Source organism: Rhinatrema bivittatum, chromosome 16 (genome assembly GCF_901001135.1).
Source record: "Rhinatrema bivittatum chromosome 16, aRhiBiv1.1, whole genome shotgun sequence".
NCBI lineage: Eukaryota > Metazoa > Chordata > Amphibia > Gymnophiona > Rhinatrematidae > Rhinatrema > Rhinatrema bivittatum.
The window spans coordinates 17,932,793-17,957,458 of NC_042630.1; the positions used below are offsets into that span (position 1 = coordinate 17,932,793).

Below are 24,666 nucleotides of genomic sequence, written 5' to 3' on the forward strand. Positions count from 1 at the left end.
GGAACGAAAATTAACAGGTAAGAACTAATTTGCCTTTCCCTGTACATACCCGAATCAGTCCAGACTGTGGGATGTACAAAGCTTCCCTAAACCGGGTGGGACCGAGACAGTCCTGCTCGAAGCACTTGCCGCCCAAAGGAACCAATAACCAGAGCTTGCACATCCAGACGATAGTGTAGAGCAAAAGTATGCAAGGACGACCAAGTGGCGGCCCTGCAAATCTTCTGCAGAGAGTCCGATTGCCTCTCCGCCCAGGAAGTAGCCTGCGAACGTAGCGAATGAGCCTTTAGGCCCTTGGGAACCGCCCGACCTTGGCAAAGATAAGACTAGGAGATCGCTTCTTTCAACCACCGTGCAATAGTGGTCTTAGAAGCCGGCTTACCCCAATTGGGCCCACTCCAGAGGACAAAGAGATGGTCCGAGATCCGAAAATCATTGGTGACCTGGAGATAGCGAAGTAGGACTCGTTTGGCATCCAGCTTACAGAGATCGCCCCCAGTCATACCCGCAATCTCCTCTGGGGAAAACGCAGGGAGTTCTCCCGACTGGTTGACATGGAAGTTGGAAACAACCTTTGGCAAGAAGGAAGGGACTGTCTTGAGGGATACCCCTGAATCGGAAAAGGCAAAAAGGGTCCCAACAGGACCACGCTTGGATCTCGGAGATCTGTCAAGTGGAGAAGATAGAGACCAGAAAGACAGTCTTTAGCGTAAGATCTTTTAACGTAGCGCGACGGAGAGGTTTGAATGGAGCAGCACAGAGGGCCCGAAGAACCAGGTTAAGACTCCACGACGGGCAAGTGGTGCAAGAAGGCGGCAATAGGAGTTTGATGCCCTTCAAGAATCAAATCACGTCCAGGTGACCCGCTAAGGGATGGCCTTCTACCCTACCCAGGAGGGAGCCAAGAGCGGAGACTTGCACGCGCAGAGAACTGAAGGAAAGGCTCTTGGAAAGACCCTTCTGAAGGAAAGAAAGGACCAACGAGACCGGGGCGGAGCACGCTGGGACACCCGACTCCGCACAAACAGATTCAAAAACCTTCCAGATACGCACGTAAGCCAGAGAAGTAGACTGTTTCCGGGCCTGCAGCAAGGTGGAGATAACCTCCTCCTTATAGCCCTTACGCCTCAGGCGTCGCCGTTCAAAAGCCAGGCCACTAGACAGAAACGATCGGCCTGGTCAAAAAATACGGGCCCCTGCCGAAGAAGCCGAGGAAGGTGGCCTAGCCGCAGAGGTCCGTCCATCGCTAGGTTGACGAGATCCGTGAACCACAGCCTGCGGCCACTCGGGTGCTACCAGAACCACGGGTCCCCGGTGGAGCTCTATTCTTCTGAGAAATTTTCCCATCAGGGGCCACAGGGGGAACACGTACAGAAGGATGTCCGCCGGCCAAGGGAAAGCCAGAGCGTCCACGCCCTCAGAGCCATGCTCCCTCCAGCGGCTGAAGAACCGATTTCCCTTGGCATTGCGCAAGGTTGCCATGAGGACCAGGTGGGAGGGCGGACCCCACCTGCCGACAATCAGATCCATGGCCGCATCCAAGAGCTCCCACTCCCCCGGATCGAGCAGAGGAAATCGGCCTAAACATTTTCCTTGCCCGCGATATGGGAGGCCGCCAGGCACTGCAGATGTCGTTCCGCCCATGTGAAGAGACGGCTGGCTTCTAGGGCCACCAGGGGACTGTGGGTTCCCCCTTGGCGACTGATGTAAGCCACGGTGGTGGAGTTGTCGGATAGTACCCTGACCGCTTTGCCTCGGATCCAGAGAGAAATTCCTGAAGAGCCAAGTGTACCGCCCGAGTCTCCAACCGATTGATGTGCCAGCGAGACTGAATTGGCAACCAGATCCCCTGGGTGGATTGGCAGAGACAGACTGCACCCCAGCCCGAAAGACTGGTGTCCGTGGTTACTATCGTCCACTGTGGAGCTTGGAGAGGCATTCCCTGGAGCAGATGAGGAAACGAAAGCCACCACTGCAAGTCGGCGACTGTAGTTGTGAAACTGTTCCGACACCGGCTGCCAGCAGGATAGCAAAGCTTTCTGTAATGGTCGCATATGAGTGAAAGCCCAGGGAACTAGGTCGATGGTGGAAGCCATGGATCCCAAGACCTGCAGGTAGTCCCAGGCCGTTGGGAGAGGCAGCGAAATCAGATTCTGAATCTGGTCGATCAGCTTGAGAGCCCGCGCACGAGGCAAGAAGACCTTGCCCACTCGGGTGTCGAAGTGGGCTCCCAGGAACTCTAACTCCTGGGAGGGCAGAAGGTTGCTCTTGGAGAAATTCACTATCCAACCGAGAGACGAGAGGAGGGCTAACACGCGAGCCACCGCTTGTCGGCAAAGAGCCGCCAACTTGGCTCTGACGAGCCAGTCGTCCAGGTAGGGGAGAACAAGAATGCCTTCCCAGCGAAGGGCTGCTGCCACCACCACCAAGACCTTGGAAAAGGTACGAGGCGCGGTCACGAGGCCAAAGGGAAGCGCCCGAAACTGGAAGTCCAGGTTGGGGATATGGAAGCAAAGATACTTCTGGTAGTCGCGGTGAATCGGGATATGGAAGTACGCCTCTGTCAGATCGAGCGAAGCGAGGAACTCTCCGGGGCGAACCACTGCGACGACCGCTCGCAAGGTTTCCATGCGGAAATGTGGGCTCGAGGGCCCGGTTGACCCTTCTGAGGTCTAAGATCGGGCGAAAGGATCAGTCCTTCTTGGGAACCACAAAGTAGATAGAATACTGGCCTGCGCCGAGCTCCTTCTCTGGGACCGGGACCACTGCTCCCAGACTCAGCAGCCTGGCGAGAGATTGCACCACCGCCTCCCTCTTGGAATGCCCGCATGGGAGAATAGAAAAAGATCCGGCATATCGCGGACAAGTTCGAAGGCGTACCTGTCTCTGATAATGTCGAGGACACTGGTCCGACATGATTCTGACCCATTCCTCGGAAAAAAAGGGAGAGGCGGCCGCCTAGAAAGGGGACCGAGGAATGAGTCAACTGAACTTCATTGTGTGGTAGGCTTGGGGGCTGGAGCGCACGGGCTGGCCCTCGCGAAAGGGCCACCGCCCACGAAAGGGCTGTGACCAAAACTGAGACCGGGAGGAATAACCCCTCGAGGTGCCACCCTGTCTGCGTGGGGTATACCGTCTCTGACCCCGGAAACGAGGACGAGAGGGTGTGAAGGAGCGGGATGGTTTAGGACGGTCCTCCGGAAGCTTATGGACCTTATTTTCCCCTAAAGAATCCATAAGCTTCTCAAGGTCCTCACCAAATAGCAGCTTACCTTTGAAAGGCAATGTGCCTAACGGGGTTTCGGAGGACAGGTAGGCCAACCAATTGCGGGAGGGGCTTTGCTCTGCCTACCGCAGGGGCTTTGCTCGGACACCGCCGAGGCCATCGCCTTGACGCTGAGGAGGTCGTAGGCGCATCCGCCCCATAAACGACGACGGCTTCCAGACGCTCAGCCTGCTCCGCCTCTGCCGACGGGAGGTCTTGGGTGCAGAGTAACTGTTGAACCCACCTGAGACCTGCCCGCAGCATGAGACTGCTGCAGATAGTCGCCCAGACCCCTAGAGCCAGGACTTCAAAGATGCATTTCATGTGTGCCTCGAGCTTGCGGTCCTGTCCGTCCTTCAGTGTCGTCGATCCCTCCACTGGGATCGTGGTATGCTTGGTGACCGCAGAGATGGAGGAGTCCACTGAGGGATTTTTCAATATTTCCAAACCTTCCTCCGGGAGGAGATAGGGCTTGTCCATGGCACACCCCACCCGGAGTGCCGCCTCAGGAGCCTCCCATTCCCACAGGAGCAAGCTGCTTGTGCATGGGATGAAAAGGGAAAGCGCTTGTCGGAGCCCTGAGTCCCACCAGGACCGGGTCCATATCTTTAGGCAAAGAGGCGGTAAGGGTATCCGCAGGGGGCCCCTCCAACCCCAATTCCTGGAGGGACAAAGGGGATGAGGGGCTCTAACTCCTCCCTACGGAACATACGGAGAACTCTGGGATCGTCTCCCTCCAGGGGGGGAAGGGTACCCTCTACATCCAGAGTGGCGTCAGGATCCGGGAGTACCGAGTCCGCCGGGGGGGGGGGGGGGGGGGGGGGGGTGGGGGGGGGGGGGGGGGAACTTCCTCCTCCTCCTGCAGGCTGGCTAAAGTAAGATTTATGCAGGAGGAGAACAAAATCAGCTGAAAAACGGCCCTGGATTTTCCCGGGGGGGGGGGTGGGCAGGGATCTCATCCTGGGGGCCGTGGGGCTCAAATCGGGGGGGAGGGGGGCCTCAGAAAAAAAAAAAAATTCGGTCTCCAGCCCCGACAGCTCCGAAAACGGAGCCGCTGAAAAATCCAGATGGCCGCCGTTCCCAGGCTTTGCTGACCCGGGACCGGCCTTGCCATGCTCTGGGGACGCGATCCCCGGGTTAACTTTGCCTGTCCTGCCGAGGAGGGGCTTTCCCCACCCGGCAGGTAGGCAGAGCAAAGCCCCTCCCGCGAAAAACGCGAGGAGGGGAGCCCACACGAAAACATGGAGAGAGCCGCTCTGAAGAAAAAAAGAGAAAAAAAAAAAAAAAAGCTTTGAGTGACAGCCTGCAGGCCAGGATTGAAGCAGGGGAGAACCTGTTGACTCCTGCCTCTCTGGCTGCCGGTTTGATCCCCCGAGGAACCCAAGAAAGAAAAAAAGGGTTCTACTGCTGCTGCAAAAAAAAAAAAAAGGGTAAAGTGTGAACTTTAAACCTTTAATATTATTTCTTTTATTTTATATATATATATATATATATATATATATATTTTTTTTTTTTTTTTTTTCCCCCAGGAATTGAGTACAGCAGCGGGGTCCGAGGCCCCTCAAGGCAGCCAGAGGGGGGGGAGGCGACAAGAACTGGACCACCAGACTCGGTCCCCACACCAGGAAGCACCACGGACTCAGGCTATGCTCTGCACAAGGGTCGAAGCCCCCCTGAGTCCGGCAAGAGCCAGGAGACAGTACCGTCTCCTAAACAGAAAAAAAGGACTTAACTACTGTGGTTTTTTTTTGAAAAAAAAAAAAAAAAAAAAGAGTCAATCAAAAATGAGGAGAGAAGTACTTGCGTGATCCAAGAAAGAAGAAAAAGAAGAAAGAACAGCTATCTAGCCGAAATCAGGAGACCGAAGGGTGAGCTGATCCACCTGCTGGAGACAGACAAATACTGAAGGGTTATCCTCATATAGGATATCCTTCAGTTTTAGTCTGTCTCCACCTGCTGGAAAGGAGGCTCAACCCACAGTCTGGACTGATCCAGGTACGTACAGGGAAGTGGGTGCTCCTGCTTTACCCAGTACAAGGATACAACCAGCCTTGGACCCTAGACCTTCCACTTCAACCTCATCTTTCTTCTCTTCTTTTTTAGACCCACAACAGCCGCCTCCTCTACCCCACCAGTCCCAATATCCATCCTGTCCTCATCAGAAACCACCAGATCATCATCCGAACTACGTGCTCACAAACTCGGACATTCGACCTTTGGCAATAACCCATCCTACTTCCACTTCCACTGTTGTCTCACTCTGAGCAACATTTTCTTCAGCACGGCCTGTCTTTTGTGCCCACCACACAGTACGACCCCTTTAAAAACCCGACCCTTATTTTAAGGTCCTCTACCCCCTGCCCTGTGCAAGAGTGCTGCAGCAAATTCTGCTGGTGCAGGGTTTTTCTTTCTTTCTTATTTTTCAAACTATTTGCCGTGCAGAACAGCAAAGAAACACCGGGGCAGGGATCAGGCAGAGAAAGGAGGACAAAAGACAGGAGAGGCAGAGATACAATCAAGAGGGCTGAGCCCAAGGCTCCCTTACCCTACCTCATTCTCCCTACAGGAACACTCCCTCTGTCAAGAGGGGGGCTAGGACACCAGCCTTCACCTCCCTCCTGTCCTGAAATATCAGACAATCAACTGAGGGAGGGAGCAAATGCTATCACCACAAGAGTCAGGACTGCCTGTTCAATCCTGGCAGGCCGAAGTCCACAAGCAAGGATGTATGTCCCACCGCTGGAAATGGAGAAATACTGGCTAGCTGATCTCTGTCGTGAGCTGTATGAGAGGATGCCAGCGAATCGTTGTTCTCAGTCTCCTTCTGCTGGTTGGAGTGCACAACCCACTGGTGTGGACTGGCTTGCCTGGATGAAGAGGAATATGAAATTTTCAGAAATGCCAAACAACTCCCAACTTCCTCCTATTCCCTACCCATGCTCACCTGGGTGATGACAGAAGATTTTATTGGCCGGATCTTGTTCCACATTCCTGCGGGCTCACTGGATTTTTCCCCTGGTGCTCCTTTTTCTGGGAGCGGCGGGAAAGCCTCCAGGTATGTGGGGATATAGGCCTCATCCTCTGGAACACCACCTCCTGAGTAAGGAAAGAATGATAATGACCTGCATTATGCTAGGACACCAGCCATGCCCAGCATGACTGCCAAAGTGAAACCTATCCACTTACCTCTTGTTTCCTCGTCCCTCAAGCCGCTGCGATGTTCAGCAAAGCTCTCGGGCGTTAATAAAGCCACCGAGCTCATGGTTCCAAACCCAGATTTGCGAGTTTCCAGTATTCCACTAAAGGAAAAAAGAAATAGAACAAAGTAATACAGTGAAGCAAATCACAGGGAAGAGAGATGGGCCCAGAGCTGAATATTATAAGGGAACGTGAGAGCTTCTGTAGAAGGTATGCAACAGACAGGTACCCAGCAATATTCAATTTGACACTATTAAGGCTGCACAAGTTCTTATAATTTGGCTCTTCAACACTCACAAAAAAAAAACAAAAAACTGAAACTACTTACCTGATAATTTCCTTTGTTCTAGAACAGGCAGGCCAGTCCATACAAGTGGGTTATGCACATTAACCAGCAGATCAACTGACTTGCTGATGTCACACTCATATAACCCTGTACTGATATCAGCCTGCCAGTATTCCTGTAAAAGTCAACTTGGACAACTGATTAACACTAGAACTTTAACTTCAAACTGTGAAAAGCTTTTTGCCCAAACTTCCAGTCCCCTTTTTTTTTTTTTTCCAACTTTTAGTGGATCAGGAAGCACTGAACTCAGAACACAAGGAAATGGAATAAACTAAGGAGAAAAGGCAGCACACGACGAGACCTAAAATACTTACCAGGTCCCTCAGCAACCCAGATATTTCCAGCAGCCGCTACTTTCTCTGATAACATAACATCTCTTAAGGATATTATAGAAAAAGATAAATGATACAGGACACTGGCAGCCCAAGACAGCAATGTGGACTGGCCTACCTGTCCTAGAGGAAAGGAAATTAACAGCTAAGTATTAACGCCACCTTCATCTTAATCCAGGCAAGCCAGTCCACATAAGTGAGATATACCAAAGCTACTTCCTCTTAGGATGGGAGGCTGCCTACGCTCCCGTCAAAACAGCCCTCATAAATGATGTGTCTTCTCTAACCCTAACATCCAAATGAAAAGGTATACAAGGAAGACCATGTTGCCGCTCTGCATATCTCCCTAGGGAGACAGCCACTGCAACTGCATCCAAGACACTATCAGGCTGATACAGTACAGTGCGTTCCGGAGCGCACTGTTAGCCGGCATTTGGACGCGCGTTTGACACGTTAGCTTTACCCCTTATTCAGTAAGAGGTAATAGCGCGTCCAAAACGCGCATCCAACCCCCCCCCCCCCGAACCTAATAGCGCCCGCAACATGCAAATGCATATTGATGGCCCTATTAGATATTCCCGCGCGATTCAGAAAGGAAAATGTGCAGCCAAGCCGCACATTTTACTTTCAGAAATTAACGCCTACCCAAAAGGTAGGCGTTAATTTCTACGGGCACCGGGAAAGTGCACAGAAAAGCAGTAAAAACTGCTTTTCTGTGCACCCTCCGACTTAATATCATGGCGATATTAAGTCGGAGGTCCCAAAAGTTACAAAAAGTTTAAAAAAAAAAAATTTTTGAAATCGGCCCGCGGGTTGAAAACCGGACGCTCAATTTTGCTGGCGTCCGGTTTCCGAGCCCTGGCTATCAGCGGGCTCGAGAACAGACACCGGGAAAATTGAGCGTCGGCAGTCAAACCCGCTGACACCCGCCGCTCCTGTCTAAAAGAGGCGCTAGGGACGCGAGGGGCTTTGGCATTCTGAAATGTGGCCATGAGATCCATTGCCAGAGTGGACCATCTGTTGCATATCATTTGATAGGCTTCCTCGCACAGTTCCCGCTCGCCTGGGTCGAGATGATGCCGACTGAGAAAGTCGGCTTGAATGTTGTCCACCCCAGCAATGTGTGAGGCTGCGATGCTGAGCAGATGTTGCTCCGCCCAGGTGATCAGCTGTTGTGCTTCCTGAGCTACCAAGAAGCTTCGGGTTCCTCCCTGACGGTTGATGTACGCTACCATGGTCTCATTGTCGGAAAGAACCCGAACCGACTTCCCGCAAAAGAGAGGTTGAAGAGCGATTAAGGCTAAACGAACCGCTCTGGTCTCAAAGATTGATCGACCACTGTGCTTCCTCTTCGGACCACTGACCCTGAACAGATGGAAGAGGAAGGTGGTATAGTTCCAAAACCGGATTCCAGCGTGAAAGCAATGCAGACTGAAGTGGTCTCATGTGTGCAAAGGCCCAGGGAACCAACTCCAGAGTAGAGGTCATTGAACCTAAAACTATCAAGTAATCCCGCACACAAGGAATAGGAATAGACTGCAAGTCTCGAATTTGTGATTGAATCTTGAGAAGGCGATGCTCCGGAAGGAACACTATCCCTTGACGAGTGTCGAACCGTACACCCAAAAACTCCAGAGATTGGGAAGGTAATAGGTGACTCTTGTCGTCGTTGATCACCCAGCCTAGAGACTGCAAAAGGCTGATTACCCTGTTGATTGTATAATAACAAAGATTCCGACTTCGCTCGAATCAACCAGTCGTCCAGGTACGGATGTACCAACAGGCCCTCCTTCCTGAGTTGAGCGGCCACCACAACCATTATTTTGGTAAATGTTCTGGGAGCTGTGGCTAATCCGAACGGGAGAGCCCTGAATTGATAATGTTGCCCTAGAATGCAAAACCTAAGAAACTTCTGATGATCAGATCGAATGCCGATATGAAGATAAGTTTCGGTGAGGTCGACAGATGCTAGAAATTCTCCTCTGTGAACCGAAGCTATGACAGACCGAAGAGTCTCCATCCGGAACTTTGGAATCCTTAGACAACAGTTGACCCTCTTGAGATCGAGAATGGGATGAAAGGTTCCTTCCTTTTTGGGAACGACGAAGAAAATTGAATAACGACCTTTCCGATGTTGGAACTGGAACTATAGCTCCTAGGTCGCTTGAACGCTGTAGCGAGTCTTGGATTATGAGACGCTTCTGTAGGGAAGAACACGGTGAAATTAGGAACAGGTGGTGAAGTCGCCGAACAAAATCTAAAGCATAACCTTGATTTATCACTGATAGAACCCATTGATCCGACGTACATCTGGCCCATTCTCCATAAAACAGAGACAGCCTGCCCTCTATGACGGGAACCGGAGAAAGGACCGGCCTTATCTCATTGGACAGACTTTGTGCCTCCTGAGACTTGGGAAGTTCCAGGTCTACCAAAGCGGCGGCCACGAAAGGACTGAGACCAATTCTGTTGTCTACTTGAAGACTGTTTAGCTGGAGGAGCCGACGGACGAGAAGAACGAAATCTTCTGTTAGACCGAAAACGAGAGTGAGATGAAAAAGAGCTTCTAGGCCTAGGACGGTCCTCTGGCAATTTGTGAATCTTATTTTCCCCTAGGGACAAAATTAAATCTTCCAATTCCTTACCAAATAATAATTTTCCCTTAAAGGGTAAAGCCCCTAATTGAGCTTTGGAGGATGCATCTGCAGACCAATTCCTCAACCAGAGAAGTCTGCGAGCAGATACAGAAGCAACGACAGAGCGAGCAGAGGTCCTAATGAGATCATATAAAGCATCTGCACTATAAGCAACTGTAGCTTCCAGTCTACCAGCCTGAGCAACTTCTTCTTCTGAGAGGGAAGAATTGTTTTGTAAAGCTGGACCCATCTTAGTCCAGCTCGCAAAGCCAAGCTACTATACATGGCCGCCTGCACACCAAGAGCAGAAACCTCAAAACTTTGCTTAAGCTGAACCTCCAACTTACGATCTTGGAGATCTTTAAGAGCCGTAGCCCCAGTTACTGGAATAGTTGTTTTCTTAGTGACGGCTGAAACAGCGACATCCACCTTAGGAAATTTTAAAATTTCCAAAGCTTCCTCAGGTAATGGATACAATTTTTCCATGGCTCGTGCTACCTTAAGCCCCAACTCAGGAGTATCCCACTCCCAGTACATAAGGTCAGTGAGAGAAAGATGAAAAGGAAATGATGTCTGGGACCATCTAAGGCCAAGCAACACTGGGTTCAACGTCACCCATCTGAGAATCCTTTACTGGAACCTCGAGACCCAATGCCAGTAAAATATCTGGAATTATCTGTTCATTATATTCGATATGTCCCATGTAAACCGCCTCCCCGGCGATAGTTTTCTCTGTTAAATGTGAACCGGAGTGATATGTATTGTATACAGGAACTTCCGGTATATAAAAACCAAAAATAAATAAATAGATAAATAAATTAATTAAGGGACTAAGTTCCTCTCTTCTAAACAGGCGGACTACTTTGGGGTCATTCCCATCCGCAACATGAGGGTCTGAACTAATACTCAAAGCAGGGGTCTTCATTAAATCCCCCTCTGGCAAGGACTTGTCTGGGATAGGTAAAGGCCATGTTCAGAATCATCTGAAAAAGAAAAAATTGTCTGATCTGGACCCTGACGAAGGGGACGCTTCGGAGCTGACCCCACTCCCAATCCGTGGAATAGCCCTTTTTGAGGAACGTGGCCTTAACCTCTGTTCAGATAAGAGACTCTTATGTCTCTTATGAAATTTCTTAGATTTGTAAGCTTTGCGAGAAAACGAAGAAAACCCCCTGAAAAGGCAGAAGAAGAGGAAGAAGAATCTGAAATCTCCTCAGGGCTTTCAGCCGATAAATATGGCCCTGTTTCGCGCGGCTTATCCCCCCCAGGGACCGCCGGCTGAGGCGACAGCGGATGCGAGTCAGAAGCACCCTGAATAGCTTGTTGTGTCGCCACCCTCAGGGTAGACAGGAGTGCCTCAGTTCCCGCACTGCAGCTAAAAGAGTCCGGGGCAGGAGAGCAGCTGGGCCGAGGTTTTGGGGGCGCGCGAAGTGGCCGAGTCCCTTTTTTTTTTTTTTTTTTTAAATCGGCAAAATTGATGAGCCTTCCCCCCGGGGAGACAGGATGAACAGAGACTCTCCCTGGAGAGACGCGCGCGCATCTCCACAAGCGCGGAAGGCCGCGCCTCGTGGCATTATAAAGAAAAAACGGCGCGAAATAAAAAGTATGAAATAAACTAAAAGAAACCCCGGCGAAAAATAAAGGCACAGGCCCACCGAACACCAAAAGGTAAGTAAACAACAATTCAGCTGTCAAGAATTATTATTTTTTTTTTTACCTGACCGAAACACCGCGGCCCCCAGGAGCTGCTCCAAGTAGGGTGCGTGAGCCGGGCCCCCCGGTATCACCCCTGCCAGGAGTGGTTGCTGGGTACAAAACCTCCCCAACTCCGGCAGCCTCAAAAACCAGGAGGGATAGTCCTCCCAGGACTTGGCAACCTCCCGGGAGGCAGTGAAACAGCTGTGAAGAAAAAATAAAACCTTTTTTTTTTTTTTTTTTTTTTTAATAACTTAAATGAAAAGAACAGGCTCTCTTCAAAAGAAAAAGAAAGCCTGCAAAAAATTAACTCCTAAACTACCTGACTAAATAACAAACTACCACAGACTGCAGGGGTTAGGGACGTCCACCTCTGCTGGGAGACAGAGAAATACTGATTAACTGCAGGTGGTGCTCCAGGGTATACGTCAGTCATTAGAATGTTTTCTCTGCCTCCCTCTGCTGGATTGGTGACATAACCCAGGGTCTGGACTGATCCAGGTACATACAGGGAAAAGCTGTTTACTTTTTTTTTTTCTGTCTCGGACCCAGCTCACTCCTTAAATGAGCACAGCCCTGAACCTACCCTAAAGCCTCTAGCCTGCCCTGAAGTCCAACCATCAGAGGGAGATGCAGAAAAAACCCCTAGTCAAGAAGGGAGAGAGATTATCAGAAGGAAAACACCATCCTGAATCCATCAGCTTCCTTGCCCACATTGGAAGCAGTAACTCTGCAGCCTGAAGGAGAGGGCTATAACTGTCTTCCCCCTCCAGACCCCCTCCAAGACATCCAAAATCATGTTGGGCACTCAACTTGAGGAAAGGAGCACCGCTATCACCTCTGGAATCTGCTCCTGCCTGCCCATCCTATCCTGACAGGCCTAAGTTCGCATACAAATATGCATGTCCACCATCTGCTGGAGACTGAGAATTCTGGCAGGCTGATGTCAGTGCAGGGCTACATGAGTGTGACATCAGAAAGTCAGTTGATCTCCATCTACTGGCTGGCGTGCATAACCCACTTGTGTGAACTGGCCTGCCTGGATGAAGAGGAATCTTGATTAGTCTATATTGTGGATGAAAAAAATCTGTGAGCTCACCGTTCTACCCTCCTCATCCAAAAATCAAGGTGTTTTTCAGTAAAATAAATCATCTCCAAAGATAAATTTTATTTAGTGTTTCCAGATAGTTTTACATCATTTTTCCCCCACTGTATCTAAGGTACAAACTTAAGATTGTGAGCCCTCTGGGGACAGGGAATTTCCTACTATACCTGAATGTAATTGCTTTGAAATGTCTGAAAGGTGGCATATAAATCAAATAACTAAGGACTTATTCCAGCTTTTCTTACAAAGATTTTTACTATCATCCATAAACAGAACTGGCTCTGCCTGTCTTCAATAACCCAAAATTATTACATGCCAATTCCAGCCCAAGGAAAATAACCAATAGAAATAAGTGAACAAACAAAAAATACATACTTAAAAGTAACTTTACCTGCAAAATGGTCAAATGCCAGAAAAGTCCGTCCTGAACGAGGCTACCTATGGCGCTTCAGTGTGGCAGTGTCTTTGGTCCTGGAGAGTCGCAGCAGAAGAAAAATGAAAAAAAAAATAAAATATATATATATACAATCACATTTTAGTATCAGCTACTAAACTACAAGAGAAGTGACAATGGTCAGGGATTAAATGTTTTCCTAACAGAGATGCCCCAAAAACTGTTCTGTGCTTGTTGTTGGGAAACTCTAAACCCAATAAAAATTATTGCCCCAAGCTCTCATGAATTCTCACATAAGGCTGGGATACAGCTTAGGCTCCTTCAAAGAGGGGGTTGCAATGTCATTGCCTCTGACAGTAACAGTCTTGGAGAAAATGAATCTTGGATTCCATCCGATAGTGGGAAAAGTACTCAGATCTATCTTCCAAAAGCTTGGTTTGGGGGGAGGAAGACAAGCTTCCTCATGGGAGTAAGGAGAGGATCCCTAATAAGTGGCAATGGAAAGGAAGGAAGAAAGGAAAGAGGACTTGCAATGAAGTATAGCATATCCATGTTTCTAAATGAAGCTTTACAATCTTTGCCAGTCGTTGCACACCTTTAGAGGCAGCATTTAATGGCACTGGAACAGATTGCTGAGGATTAAAAGATTACCATGGGCACCACAACTCCTCTGCAGAGCTCCCTGTCAGCTCGGACAGTGCTGTGCAAGTGAAAGCAGCACACTCGCCTCAGGTGAACCAGCGAGAGAAAAGGAGAATTTTTAAAAAAAACCTCCTAGGAATGGAAACATTGTCCTGATCACTGAGGGCAAGAGCAAAAGGCAAGAGTTCTCCTATAACCTTCCTGCACTCAAGGCTGATCCACCATCCAGAAAGCATTGCAGCCTGGTGCTTGTATACCGCAGGGGCAATACAGAACAAACCGAAAGGGGCAAACCTTACTGCACACATTCCACACCATGCTGCAGACGCACAACCAACCTGCCTATGTCACAAACTCAGAACTGTACACTTCCTTTCACCCACACAGTATTACAGTAGCAAAAGCTTCCTGGGATGCTACGGGAACACACGTGGCTGCTTCAAGAATGTTAAGCCATGTTCATAACAATGCCACATAATCCTTTATGCTTTTTCTAACATCAGACTTCATATGGACCAACCAAACCCAATGACATGTGAAGCACCATGCCAAACATGACTGTTCCCGGAGATGCAAAGTATCTTAAAACAATATTTGAAGTAATAAAGAAAAGCACCACCTTTAAACTGATCCTACATTGTACAACTATTTGCTATGTGTACTGATGAAATCCTATTCAGTGTCTGTCTATATATGAAAAATTAAACTATGAGCAGAGAAGTAACAAAAAACAAAAAAAGCTGACCGGGAAATTACTCTGAAGTAGAATTATGTTTTGATTTCACTAGATGTACAACATTAACCACCAATAAACCTCAGAGTTTATTAAATCACATTTCACTGCTGATCAGCACCATGAACTGGACAGCTCCTATGAGACAGATGGACAACCACATGAACATTTTTGAAATAACTTAAAAAAAAAGTAAGAGACAGTTTTATCAAATATCCATCCACAGAGTTGTTCCAGATAGCAAAAACCTCTCTTAAGCTGGATAAAGCAGCAGTCAGATGTCTCTATAGTTTCCATGGATGCTTCCCCATGACCCCATCCCTCTTCACACACATGCATATTGACAGCTCCTGTTGACAGATTAGTGCTATATCGGTATCCAATGTTCCTTCTAATTTCTGAAAGGCTATGGGGCTGATGTAATAAGAGCCACGGTAAAACAGGCTCTGGTTGAGTGTAAATTTTGATCACTGCACATGGCTAAAGCTGGTGCCTCCATAGGATGTAAAAAAATATACAGGTATATATTTTTATTTGCATGCAGAAATCCACACACACAAAGAAATGCACATACCTAAGCACAGTTAGGCCCTATGTAATAAGTGGCCACATCCTCGTAGAAAAGCCGCATTGATAATAAACATATAAAAGCAAGCGAGCGAACAGGTTTCCCAATTCAGTGTACGACCCTGAAATGTATTTCTAATAATTCGAATAACTGTGCGCTGCAGAAAACATGGCAAATATTTTCATGGGTGCTTGGGCACCAAGATTGGTGCTCAGCTGGGCGCAAATCTGGACACTCAAGCACCCAGAAAGGCGCCTAGCTAAGCACGAATCTGGCTGCTCAGTCGCCGAGATACGTACTCAGTTGGGCATGAATCTGGACGCTTGGGCACCCATAAAGGCACCTAGCTAAGCACTAATCTAGCTGGAACAGCCTGCTCCTCATGATCCCTCCTCTCCGCTTGCGCCCTCCGGATCCTCTCTCTCCTGCCACGACCTCCATCACCTGCCAAACTTTCTGCTGCTGTCATCCTTTGGCAAAGCTGCAGGATATACCACAGCATCAGGAATAGCTGGACACAATCAGAAATCTCCATCATCGAAATCACAACAGAGCTGTTCAGACACACAACCACGCCAATGCAAGTAATGGAATAAGATTGCCCCCCGAGACGGTACTGTCACTTAACTTGTGCCCTGACCGAGGCGATAAAATACCCACATTAAAAACCCGCACTAACATTAGCATGGTTCCCTGCATTGCTCATGATTAATCGCCTCCTTTGCATGCCATTAGCATGCACTTGCGCAGAAAAAAAACACGTTTCAGTAAGCATATTCGTATGCGCTTTTTTTCCCACCGCACAAAACCCTTATTACATTCCCATATAGGGCTTTACGTGGGAAAAACAAACTTGCGGCAGCTTCAACGCACTTTATTACATCGGCCCCTATGTGCGCAAAAATTTTTGTGCAACTTTTTATAAACTGTGTTCAAATATGTGCGCTACAAGCCAGTATACAAATATCGGGATTTCTGGTGCGCAGTATGTTTTGCTGTGTACACACAAATAGTGCTGGTAGCATTGCAGCCCTGTGCTTCCTTTCTTAGGGGAAGAGCCCTAACTGGCCATGCACTGCATTCCTTGGCCTTCCTCCCCCTCCAGCAAGAAAACCTGAGGACCTCAACAGTCACAAAACTGGAAAAAGACAAAGGCCTGGCACAGTGGTTGGCAATGCAGCCTGGCAGCAGTAGACAGGAAGGCATAGTAAAGAGGTCCCAGATGAAAACAAGCATGCTCACATCTACTAATAACCCCTGAATAAGGCATCTTTACATAGAAAATCTCCTGCCTTTCACAATTTTAGTCCTTAGTGCTTGGCTTAGAAGAAACATGTCAAAGAATTACCAAGTTACTAGGAACAGCAAAACGTAGTGGTAATACCCAGGATTTACATTAGACAACTTTCACTGTATTAAGGAAAACAACTGCCTTACAGTCTATTTTTAAAAGACAGTAATGAGATTTGGCCTCCTGAGAAACAGCTGGGGGAGCCTTCTACAGAATAAGGCAAGAGGGGGCTTGTTTTCGTCTCCCCAATCTCCACCTTGGAGGACTCTGGGGGCAGGCTGCAGAGCTGACTATATCCTACCATCTTTCGCCTAGGTCCCAAGACTATCAATCTGCACCTTCATCATAATTCAGGGGATGAGGAAAAGAAAGCTGCACACACAGAGGCCAAAACTAACAACTTTCATTTGAAAAAAAAAAAAAAAGAAAATACACACACTAGTAGAAATAGAAACATGAAATGAGCTCCACCGATTACCTTCTCTAGGCCAGATTAAACATGTTCAATCCCCCTCGTTCCATATACAGAAAGCTTCGAGCAGGACAGTTCCAGAGTTTGCTTTTAATGCCAGCAGCCACTATGTTAAACATCCCCCCCATCAGAGATGCACATCTGGCAACAAGAGAGAGAGCCTTTTCCATTGCCTCCCCTAAACTTTGGAACTCCCTACCTAAAGATCTGAGAACCCAGCACAACCTAAAAACGTTCCAAAAAGACCTAAAAACATTGTTTCGCAAATGCTACACTGACCTTCATACGTCTGATCATCCCAACTCACAATTGAACTTTCACCCAAAAACCTCAGAATAACTTCTCTCCAACCAGAACCTACATACCCTCCTCGTCCCACTTAATAATACTTTCTGGGCTTGAAATGTTTAACTTCTGTTTAATATCCACCTTGTTATACCTTTTTGCACAACTGTTAAGAAAATGTATATTTTGTAAACCGTTATGATGGCTCTACAAAACTCAACAAATAAATAAATTCTTCTTCTCTTTATTAAAGGCAGGCATGGGGGGGGGGGGTGGCAGCAGTTTTTGCCTACTCTCTTGGATTCCAGCTCAATCAGAACTGGCATCTGGCTCCATGAACTTTAATGTTTCATATCCCCTCCTAACCTAAGTGAATGACAGCCCTCAGCTGGGGGGGGGGCATGCACTAGAACCCTGCAATCATGGACCCTAAATCCAGGCAATAGCTATTGCCACTGCACAATGACTGCAACTCCTTACCCACAAGGGCTGAGAATGCTGCTAATGCAAGTGCCTGGTCAAACAAATTTTCATTCCAGAAGACTACCAGGCCACATTCAGCACTGTGCTATTGCAGCTCAGTACAGGATCCTGTAGAACAAATCATGTGGCCTGAACTGGTAAGCCACAGGGCCCAACAGTGCCTCTAGGTCACTAGAGGAAGAGATGGGAAGGAGCTACAGTGGAGAGAGACAGAGAAAGAGTAAAAAAAAAAATAAAAATAGAGGAAGAGGATGAAAGTAGATAATGCAGAGGAAAGGAAGGACAGGAAAAGGAGATGCTAAATGGGTAAAACAAAAATAAACAAAAAAAGACAACTCCCCCCCCCCCCAAAAAAAATCAACATACCATACACCCAGGCAGAACAAAGGGATATAATATGAAGCTCCAAGGAAGTAGACATAAACATCAGGAAAGTTTCTTTACAGAAAGGGTGCCTGGAATGCCCTCACACAAGAGGGAGTGAAGACAAGCATGGTAATGGAACTCAAGGGGGTGTGGAATAAACACAGAATCCCTAATGAAATATAGAGGATCCCTAATGAAACTCAAGAGGAGACAACTCAGTACCAACATCAGGAAAAATTTCTTCATGGAGAGGGGGGTGGACACCTGGAATACCCTCCCGGAAGCGGTGGGTAATGACAAAAACAGTAACTGAATTCAAAAGGGCATGTGATAAACAGTGCGGATACCTAGAGGCTAGATGATGGAAATGAAGAAAGGGGTGCATAAGGGTAACCTGCATGGAGTGTCAGTTACTACCCTTAACCGAAGGCATGGGGTAACCTGCATGGAGCAGTAGTTACAACCCATAACAGAAAACATGGGGGTAACCTGCACAGAACTACTATGAGCAAATTGCTGGGCAGACTGGATGGACTACTTGGTCTTTATCTGCCACCAATACTATGTTATGGTTAAAAGATGGAAATGAAAAAAAACCCAAAAAGCCTGCATTAACTGGGGTAACCTGCATGGAGCAGCACTTACCCCCCATGTCTTCTGTTAAGTGTAGTAGCCTGCATGCAGCAGCCATTACCACCCTATGCAATCTGCTAGGCAGACTAAATGGACTACTTGGATATATTTCTGTCATTATTTACTATATTAGTGGCCTGTTTGGGTCACAAGTACCCAGCAGATCCCAAAAAGATTATCTAGTTCTTTACTTATGCCCAGGGATAGTAATAGCTTTCCCTAGTCTATCTGGCCAATAATGTTTTATTAACTTTTCTTTCAGGAACTTGTCCAAACCTCTCTTATATTCCTCTATGCTAGAAAGTACTTTTTCACTCAGCTTGATTGTGCACTAAGTGAAAAAATACTTTCTGCAACTTGTTTTAAATCTGTTTATTGTTAGTTTCATGGTGTGTCCCCTTAATTTAGTATTATTTGAAAATGTAAATAGGGCCCTTCCTGTACACGCCATCAAGATAATTGCTTACAACTTTGTGTGTTCCCCCCTAATGACAGGGTTTGTCTGGACTATGGGATTATTATGTGCATTTAATATTCTTGAATGCTTGCCTAGGATATGATTATTTTTATTAAGACAGTTACAAGTTTAGATTTTGGCCTTGAACTCTTTTTTTATTTGCATTCAAAAGTACAATATATATATATATATATATATAGGTAGTTTGCTGCATCTGGATTTAGAGGACTATTTTAGACATATTCAGGTCTTAAGAGGTGTAATATTGTTCCTGGCTTGCCAATACCCTTCATTATCAGTTTAGAACGGTGCTTTCTATATTTGTTTCAGGTTCTCTCTTTTTTTCTGTTTGGCTTTATTTACCTGTGCAATCCCCACTCATTCTTCTAACATGTTCCCTCTTAGCCATTTCTTTTGCAAGCTGAAAAGCCCTAATCTGTGTAGACTCATGATAAAAGAGCAGGTCCATCCCCTTTATCAATTTTTGTTGCCCTCCTCTACAAGGCACTCTACAGTCCTATATATAAGTAGAAACAACATACATCATTTTTATTTTTATCATATCATAGAAACATATAGAAACATAACATACATCATTTTTATCATGTCAGATGAATCTGGGCCAGATTTAAGATTATACTGCCCACAAGCAGAGGCCCACGAATGGGATATTTTGCCCCCAGAAATATGAGAGCAGCAGGAGTCATTTCAATTTTTGGGCACCTTAGGCACTTCCCTATGCCTAAATCTGGCCCTGAGTTGAATTTACTTTTTTCCTAGTCAGTGAGATGCTAAAGTTTACTTGCACACCGAATTAAGTGGTGACTCTTGTACAACATAAAGGTGAGAGTTTTAGTGCTTCCAAGGCAAAAAGCATTTTGCTGGTTCCCACCTCCACTGACAGCTGGCAGACATACTCCTCACTTGTAGCTTATTGGCTGTCGGAGGAAAAGGAGGAGCTTGCTTGCATGCACTTTCCCTTGGGGATCCCTGCAGCCCTATGCCAATAATTTCCCTATGTTATCTCCTCAGAACCTGAACTAGGTCTCAAATCTCACAAGTCCACTTCACAACTATAGAGATGCCCTCATCCAGAATACCCCCATACCATGTTGGCTGACTAGCCTTCAATTTTCAGTGGACTAAATACAAATCTGGTGGCCACATACCCTACACAGACTATAGCAGATGTTACTTGCAGCACTTATTAAAACATTACTCCCCTGTGTCTTGGACTGGTAATATTAGTGTCACACAGTGTCACATTGCTGCATGCCAATGATAATAAAATAGATTTTGCTAGAACTATAAAATGATATGCATCAGGTGATTAAAAAATCTTTCCAATACACAATTGAAACTGTACTCTCTCTCACAGTTGGCATTAGGGCTATCCAAACCCTACTTACTACCAAAGAAAGTGCTAATTTGATGAGCCACACGCTCTCCTTCTGATTTTCTCTCAACATTGCTAATAAACCCTGCAGCCTAAAAATACACTTAAAGGTTATTTGAAAGGTATGCAGAATTGCACTACCTTCCCTTCTCAAATAAAATGAGCAAACAGCTAAATGAAAAATAGAGAGAAACAAAACAAGTCACATGTGAAAAAAAACGTTTTTTTTTTAAAATAAATCGATTATCTACCCAATGACAGGAAACAAAAAGTACTGTTAGACCATGTAATATACGCCATACAAATAAAAGGCACAGAAACACCAAATACGGTGCGAACGTGACCCCATATGGGAGCCTGATCTGATAAACAGAAGGGCTATACGACGGTCTCTCTGACTGATGCTCGACCACGTCCCTGTCACCCCCCACCCCTCCAGCCAGAAACTCCCCTTTGACCCATGCTGCCTAATCCCAATCCCTCCTCGCTCCTTCCCCTTTCACCTTGACCTCCTCCCCCTCCCTATTTCTGCTTCACCTCGGCCCCCCCGTCAGGCCCCGGCTGAGATAACGCACCACCCCCTCTCCATTTTCCAATGACAGCGCGGTACCTCGACCCCCGTTTCCAGGCTCACCCGCGGCCCGGCCCCCCGGTTCTCACCCGCTCCGCTCGAAAAGAAGAGCAGCATCCAGCGCCCCGGGCAAGAGACGCCACGACCGGCCTCTCTCTCTCTCACACTCTCCCCGCTCCTCTCCTACACCGCTGCCTCCTCACATCCCCCTCCCTTCCCGGCCGCCCAGCGTCCACCAACCGCCGTCCCCTCCGCGCATGCGCGCCGACGACAGCCTCGGCCGCCGCTCCTGCGGACGTCAGCGCGCACCCCCAACTGGGCGGGACCAACTTTCTACCTCCTTTGCCCCACCGGCTCTAACCAGACACGCTCTATATTAAGTGCTTGAAAGAAATGTAGCTTCAAAAAAATAAAAAGTGCAGAGGCGGTTGGCGTGCTATTGCGCCTGCGTTGAGGCGCGCGAATCCCCGCCCCACGCTTTGAAACCTGGCGCGCGGGCAGAGGAAAGCAAGGTGGGGAACTGCGCGCTTGTGGAAAGGGGGATTGGTTATTCATTAGCGCGTGCCTCTCCCTTGTGGTGTGGCAATTTTTATTTTGCATTTAATTTAATGCAATTTCAGTTTTTATTTCATCTTCTCACTACCAGGGTTGGGAAAATGTAGCTGGCTCTACGGCCAAGCATGGACGAAGAAGCAAAAAAGGGGAGGGTAAAAAAATTGATATTCAACTTTTTACATGTATATTTTGTAAAAAAAAAAAAAGTTTTTAATTATTTAAACAGAGTGCTAAAAATTATTAGGTCTGATATACTACCTGAAGGATTTTCTCCATTTTATGTCCATGAGGAAAATGCTGAGGAAAAAATAAATGATGTAAGGACCTGTTGAAACCTTAGCCTCGTGCTAAGCAAGTCAATAAGGGCCTTTAGAGTAATCCATCGAGACTGCTGAAATTCAAGTTTTTTTCAAACGAAAACAAAAATCTACTCCTTTGCACTAAGCAAATGGTATGCTAATATATTGAAAGTAAAAAATGGATGTCGCAAAAATGAAGTTAAAATGCGCTTGCAGCCTTTTGCATAGGTTGAACGCACATTTTAACTCGTGGGGAGGGAGTGGAGTCCCTTAGCGTCAGGATTTTTGTGTACGAATCACAATGGTGTTTTGTGCGCATAAAAATCTTTTATATGCCCAGCATACGGTTTCTGCTTATGTTGTATGCTTAAATTAAGAGGCAGGAGAAAGAAGACCCAACAATACACTAGCAAAGAGTAAACAGGATAGTGTGTGAGAGGCAGCTGGTTATCATGGTGGGAGCAGCTACATAAGGTTGGAAAAAAGACGGGAGAAGTAGGGTGTAGCAATCTAGCTTACTGCTGCAGTTTAGTTCTGCAGGCTGCATGCCTCCAGCACATTACCACTGTAAATTTTATTCCAAGTCTGTCTAGGAGATAAGTTTCCATTGCTGAGAAACTACAAGTTGAGTTAGTACAACTCAGCCTTGGCCGTAATTATTTTATTTATTTAACATTTTTCTATACCGACCTTCATGGTTAAATACCATATCAGGACGGTTTACATCAAACAGGGGTAAAAATAACTAGGTAAAGGAAGAAACAAAGTTACATTAAACGAGGACCGTGAACTTGGAAGCTTAGGTAGCTGGAAGAAAAAAGATAAAGTTAAGTTAAAAGGAGAAATAACAAATTCCAGACTAGAGATAGTTCGGATTAGAGTTAGTCCACATGTTAGAGTTGGTATCCATGCTGTCCAGGTAATCAGAGGAGTAGATAACGTCTAATGTGTATCCCAGGGTTCTGGGAAGGCTAGGAGTCTGTCTAGGAGATAAGTTTCCACTGCTGAGAAACTACAAGTTGAGTTAGTACAGCTCAGCCTTGGCCGTAATAAATAAGGCCTTGATTTACATGGGGATGCTAGCCTTTACTAGAGGTTTTATGTACACTTTTACATGCACTACTCCTTGCTGCATCCAGTAACTTTTGTACTCAGAAAATTGCCATTCCTTTTCATACCATCAATTAGACCAGATGCATGGATTTTGCTTCCCTATCAGCAGAAGACGACAGAGAAGAAAAGCTTTACTGACAACTGCTTCGTTAGCATGGCACCTGCTGTCCCCTGCAGATGGAAGAGATGCAAAACCTGCAGTCTGGACCTTAATAAAAAAAAAAAAAAAAAAGATTTGCCTACACCCTGAAAGAGGGGCTACTCTAGTTCAGTAGCTGAGCATGGGGTTGGGGATGGGAGGTCTAGCTACCTCCTTATCTTCCACCTGGCTCGCTATCCTCCCTGCTATGTTGCTGTCGGTAAAAGTATTTACCTTTCCTTCATTAGTTTCAGATTGAAAGACTACAGCTTGCCTATGGGTGGATGTGGTAAAGGCTCAGTAGACAGCAGTGGTTCCGAGGTATCTTCAAAGGATCCAAATGATACATTAGAATTAGGGCATCCCACCCATGAGGTGCCAAAAATAAGAAAAGTAGGCCAAGTACCTGTAATTAAAAACAGACCTGAGCTAAAAGATTCCAATTTATTAGGGATAATTAAAAACCAGAATAATTAAAAAGCAGAATAAAAAACAAAACCAAACAAAAAACACACTTTGAAATGTTTGTATGCTAATACCAGAAGTCTAAGAAGATGGGAGAATTAGAATGTATAGCAGTGAATGATGACAGACTTAATTGGCATCTCAGAGTCATGGTGGAAGGAGGATAAGCAATGGGACAGTGCTATACCGAGGTAAAAATTATATCAATGACAGAGAGGAGCATCTGGGAAGCGGGGTGGTACTTTATGTCCGAGATAGCATAGAATCCAACAGGATAAAGATCCTGCATAAGACTAAATGCACAATCAAATCTTTATGGGTAGAAATTCCTTGTGTGTTAGGGAAGAATATAGTGAGAGGAGTATACTACCCTCCACCTGGCCAAGATGATGAGACAGACAGTGAAATGCTAAGAGAAATAAGGGAAGCTAACCAAACTGGTAGTGCGGTAATAATGGGAGATTTCAATTACCCCAATAATGACTGGGTAAATGTAACATCAGGACATGCTAGAGAGATAAAGTTCCTGGATGGAATAAATGACAGTTTTATGGAGCAATTGGTTCAGGAACAGACAAGAGAGGGAGCAATTTTAGATCTAAATCTCAGTGGAGCACAGGATTTGGTGAGAGAGGTAACGGTGGTGGGGCTGCTTGGCAATAGTGATCATAATATGATCAAATTTGAATTAATGACTGGAAGGGGGGCAGTAAGCAAATCCATAGCTCTGGTGCTAAACTTTCAAAAGGGAAACTTTGATAAAAATAGAAAAAAACTGAAAGGAGCAGCTACAAAGGTAAAAAGAGTGCATGAGGCGTGGACATTTTTAAAAATACCATCCTAGAAGCACAGTCCAGATGTATTCTACACATGAAGAAAGGTGGAAGGAAGGTAAAACGATTACTGGAATGGTTAAAAGGTGAGGTAAAAGAGGCTATTCTAGCTAAAAGATCATAAAATTGGAAGAAGGATCCATCCAAAGAAAATAGGATAAAGCATAAGATAGGCTAAGAGAGAATTTGAAAAGAAGTTGGCCGTAGAGGCAAACACTCACAGTATAAACTTTTTAAAATATATCCGAAGCAGAATGCCTGCGAGGGAGTCAGTTGGACCGTTAGATGATCGAGGGGTTAAAGGGGCACTTAAGAGAAGATAAGGCCATCGTGGAAAGATTAAACAATTTCTTTGCTTTGGTGTTTACTGAAGAGGATGTTGGGGAGATACCCA

The 24,666-nt window shown here is 46.5% G+C and overlaps 1 protein-coding gene across 1 annotated transcript in view; it reads right to left on the minus strand.

Annotated features, from left to right (window-relative positions):
- Window positions 1-20,060, minus strand: part of LOC115077463 (vigilin-like) — a 36,781-nt gene extending 16,721 nt beyond the window's left edge. The window contains 4 exon segments of the mRNA XM_029579756.1: window positions 6,210-6,361; window positions 6,452-6,564; window positions 12,969-13,048; window positions 19,794-20,060. Of these exon segments, the coding sequence (XP_029435616.1) occupies window positions 6,210-6,361; window positions 6,452-6,527 (228 nt within the window). The 5' untranslated portion in view covers window positions 6,528-6,564; window positions 12,969-13,048; window positions 19,794-20,060.
- Window positions 20,061-24,666: the final 4,606 nt, after the last annotated feature.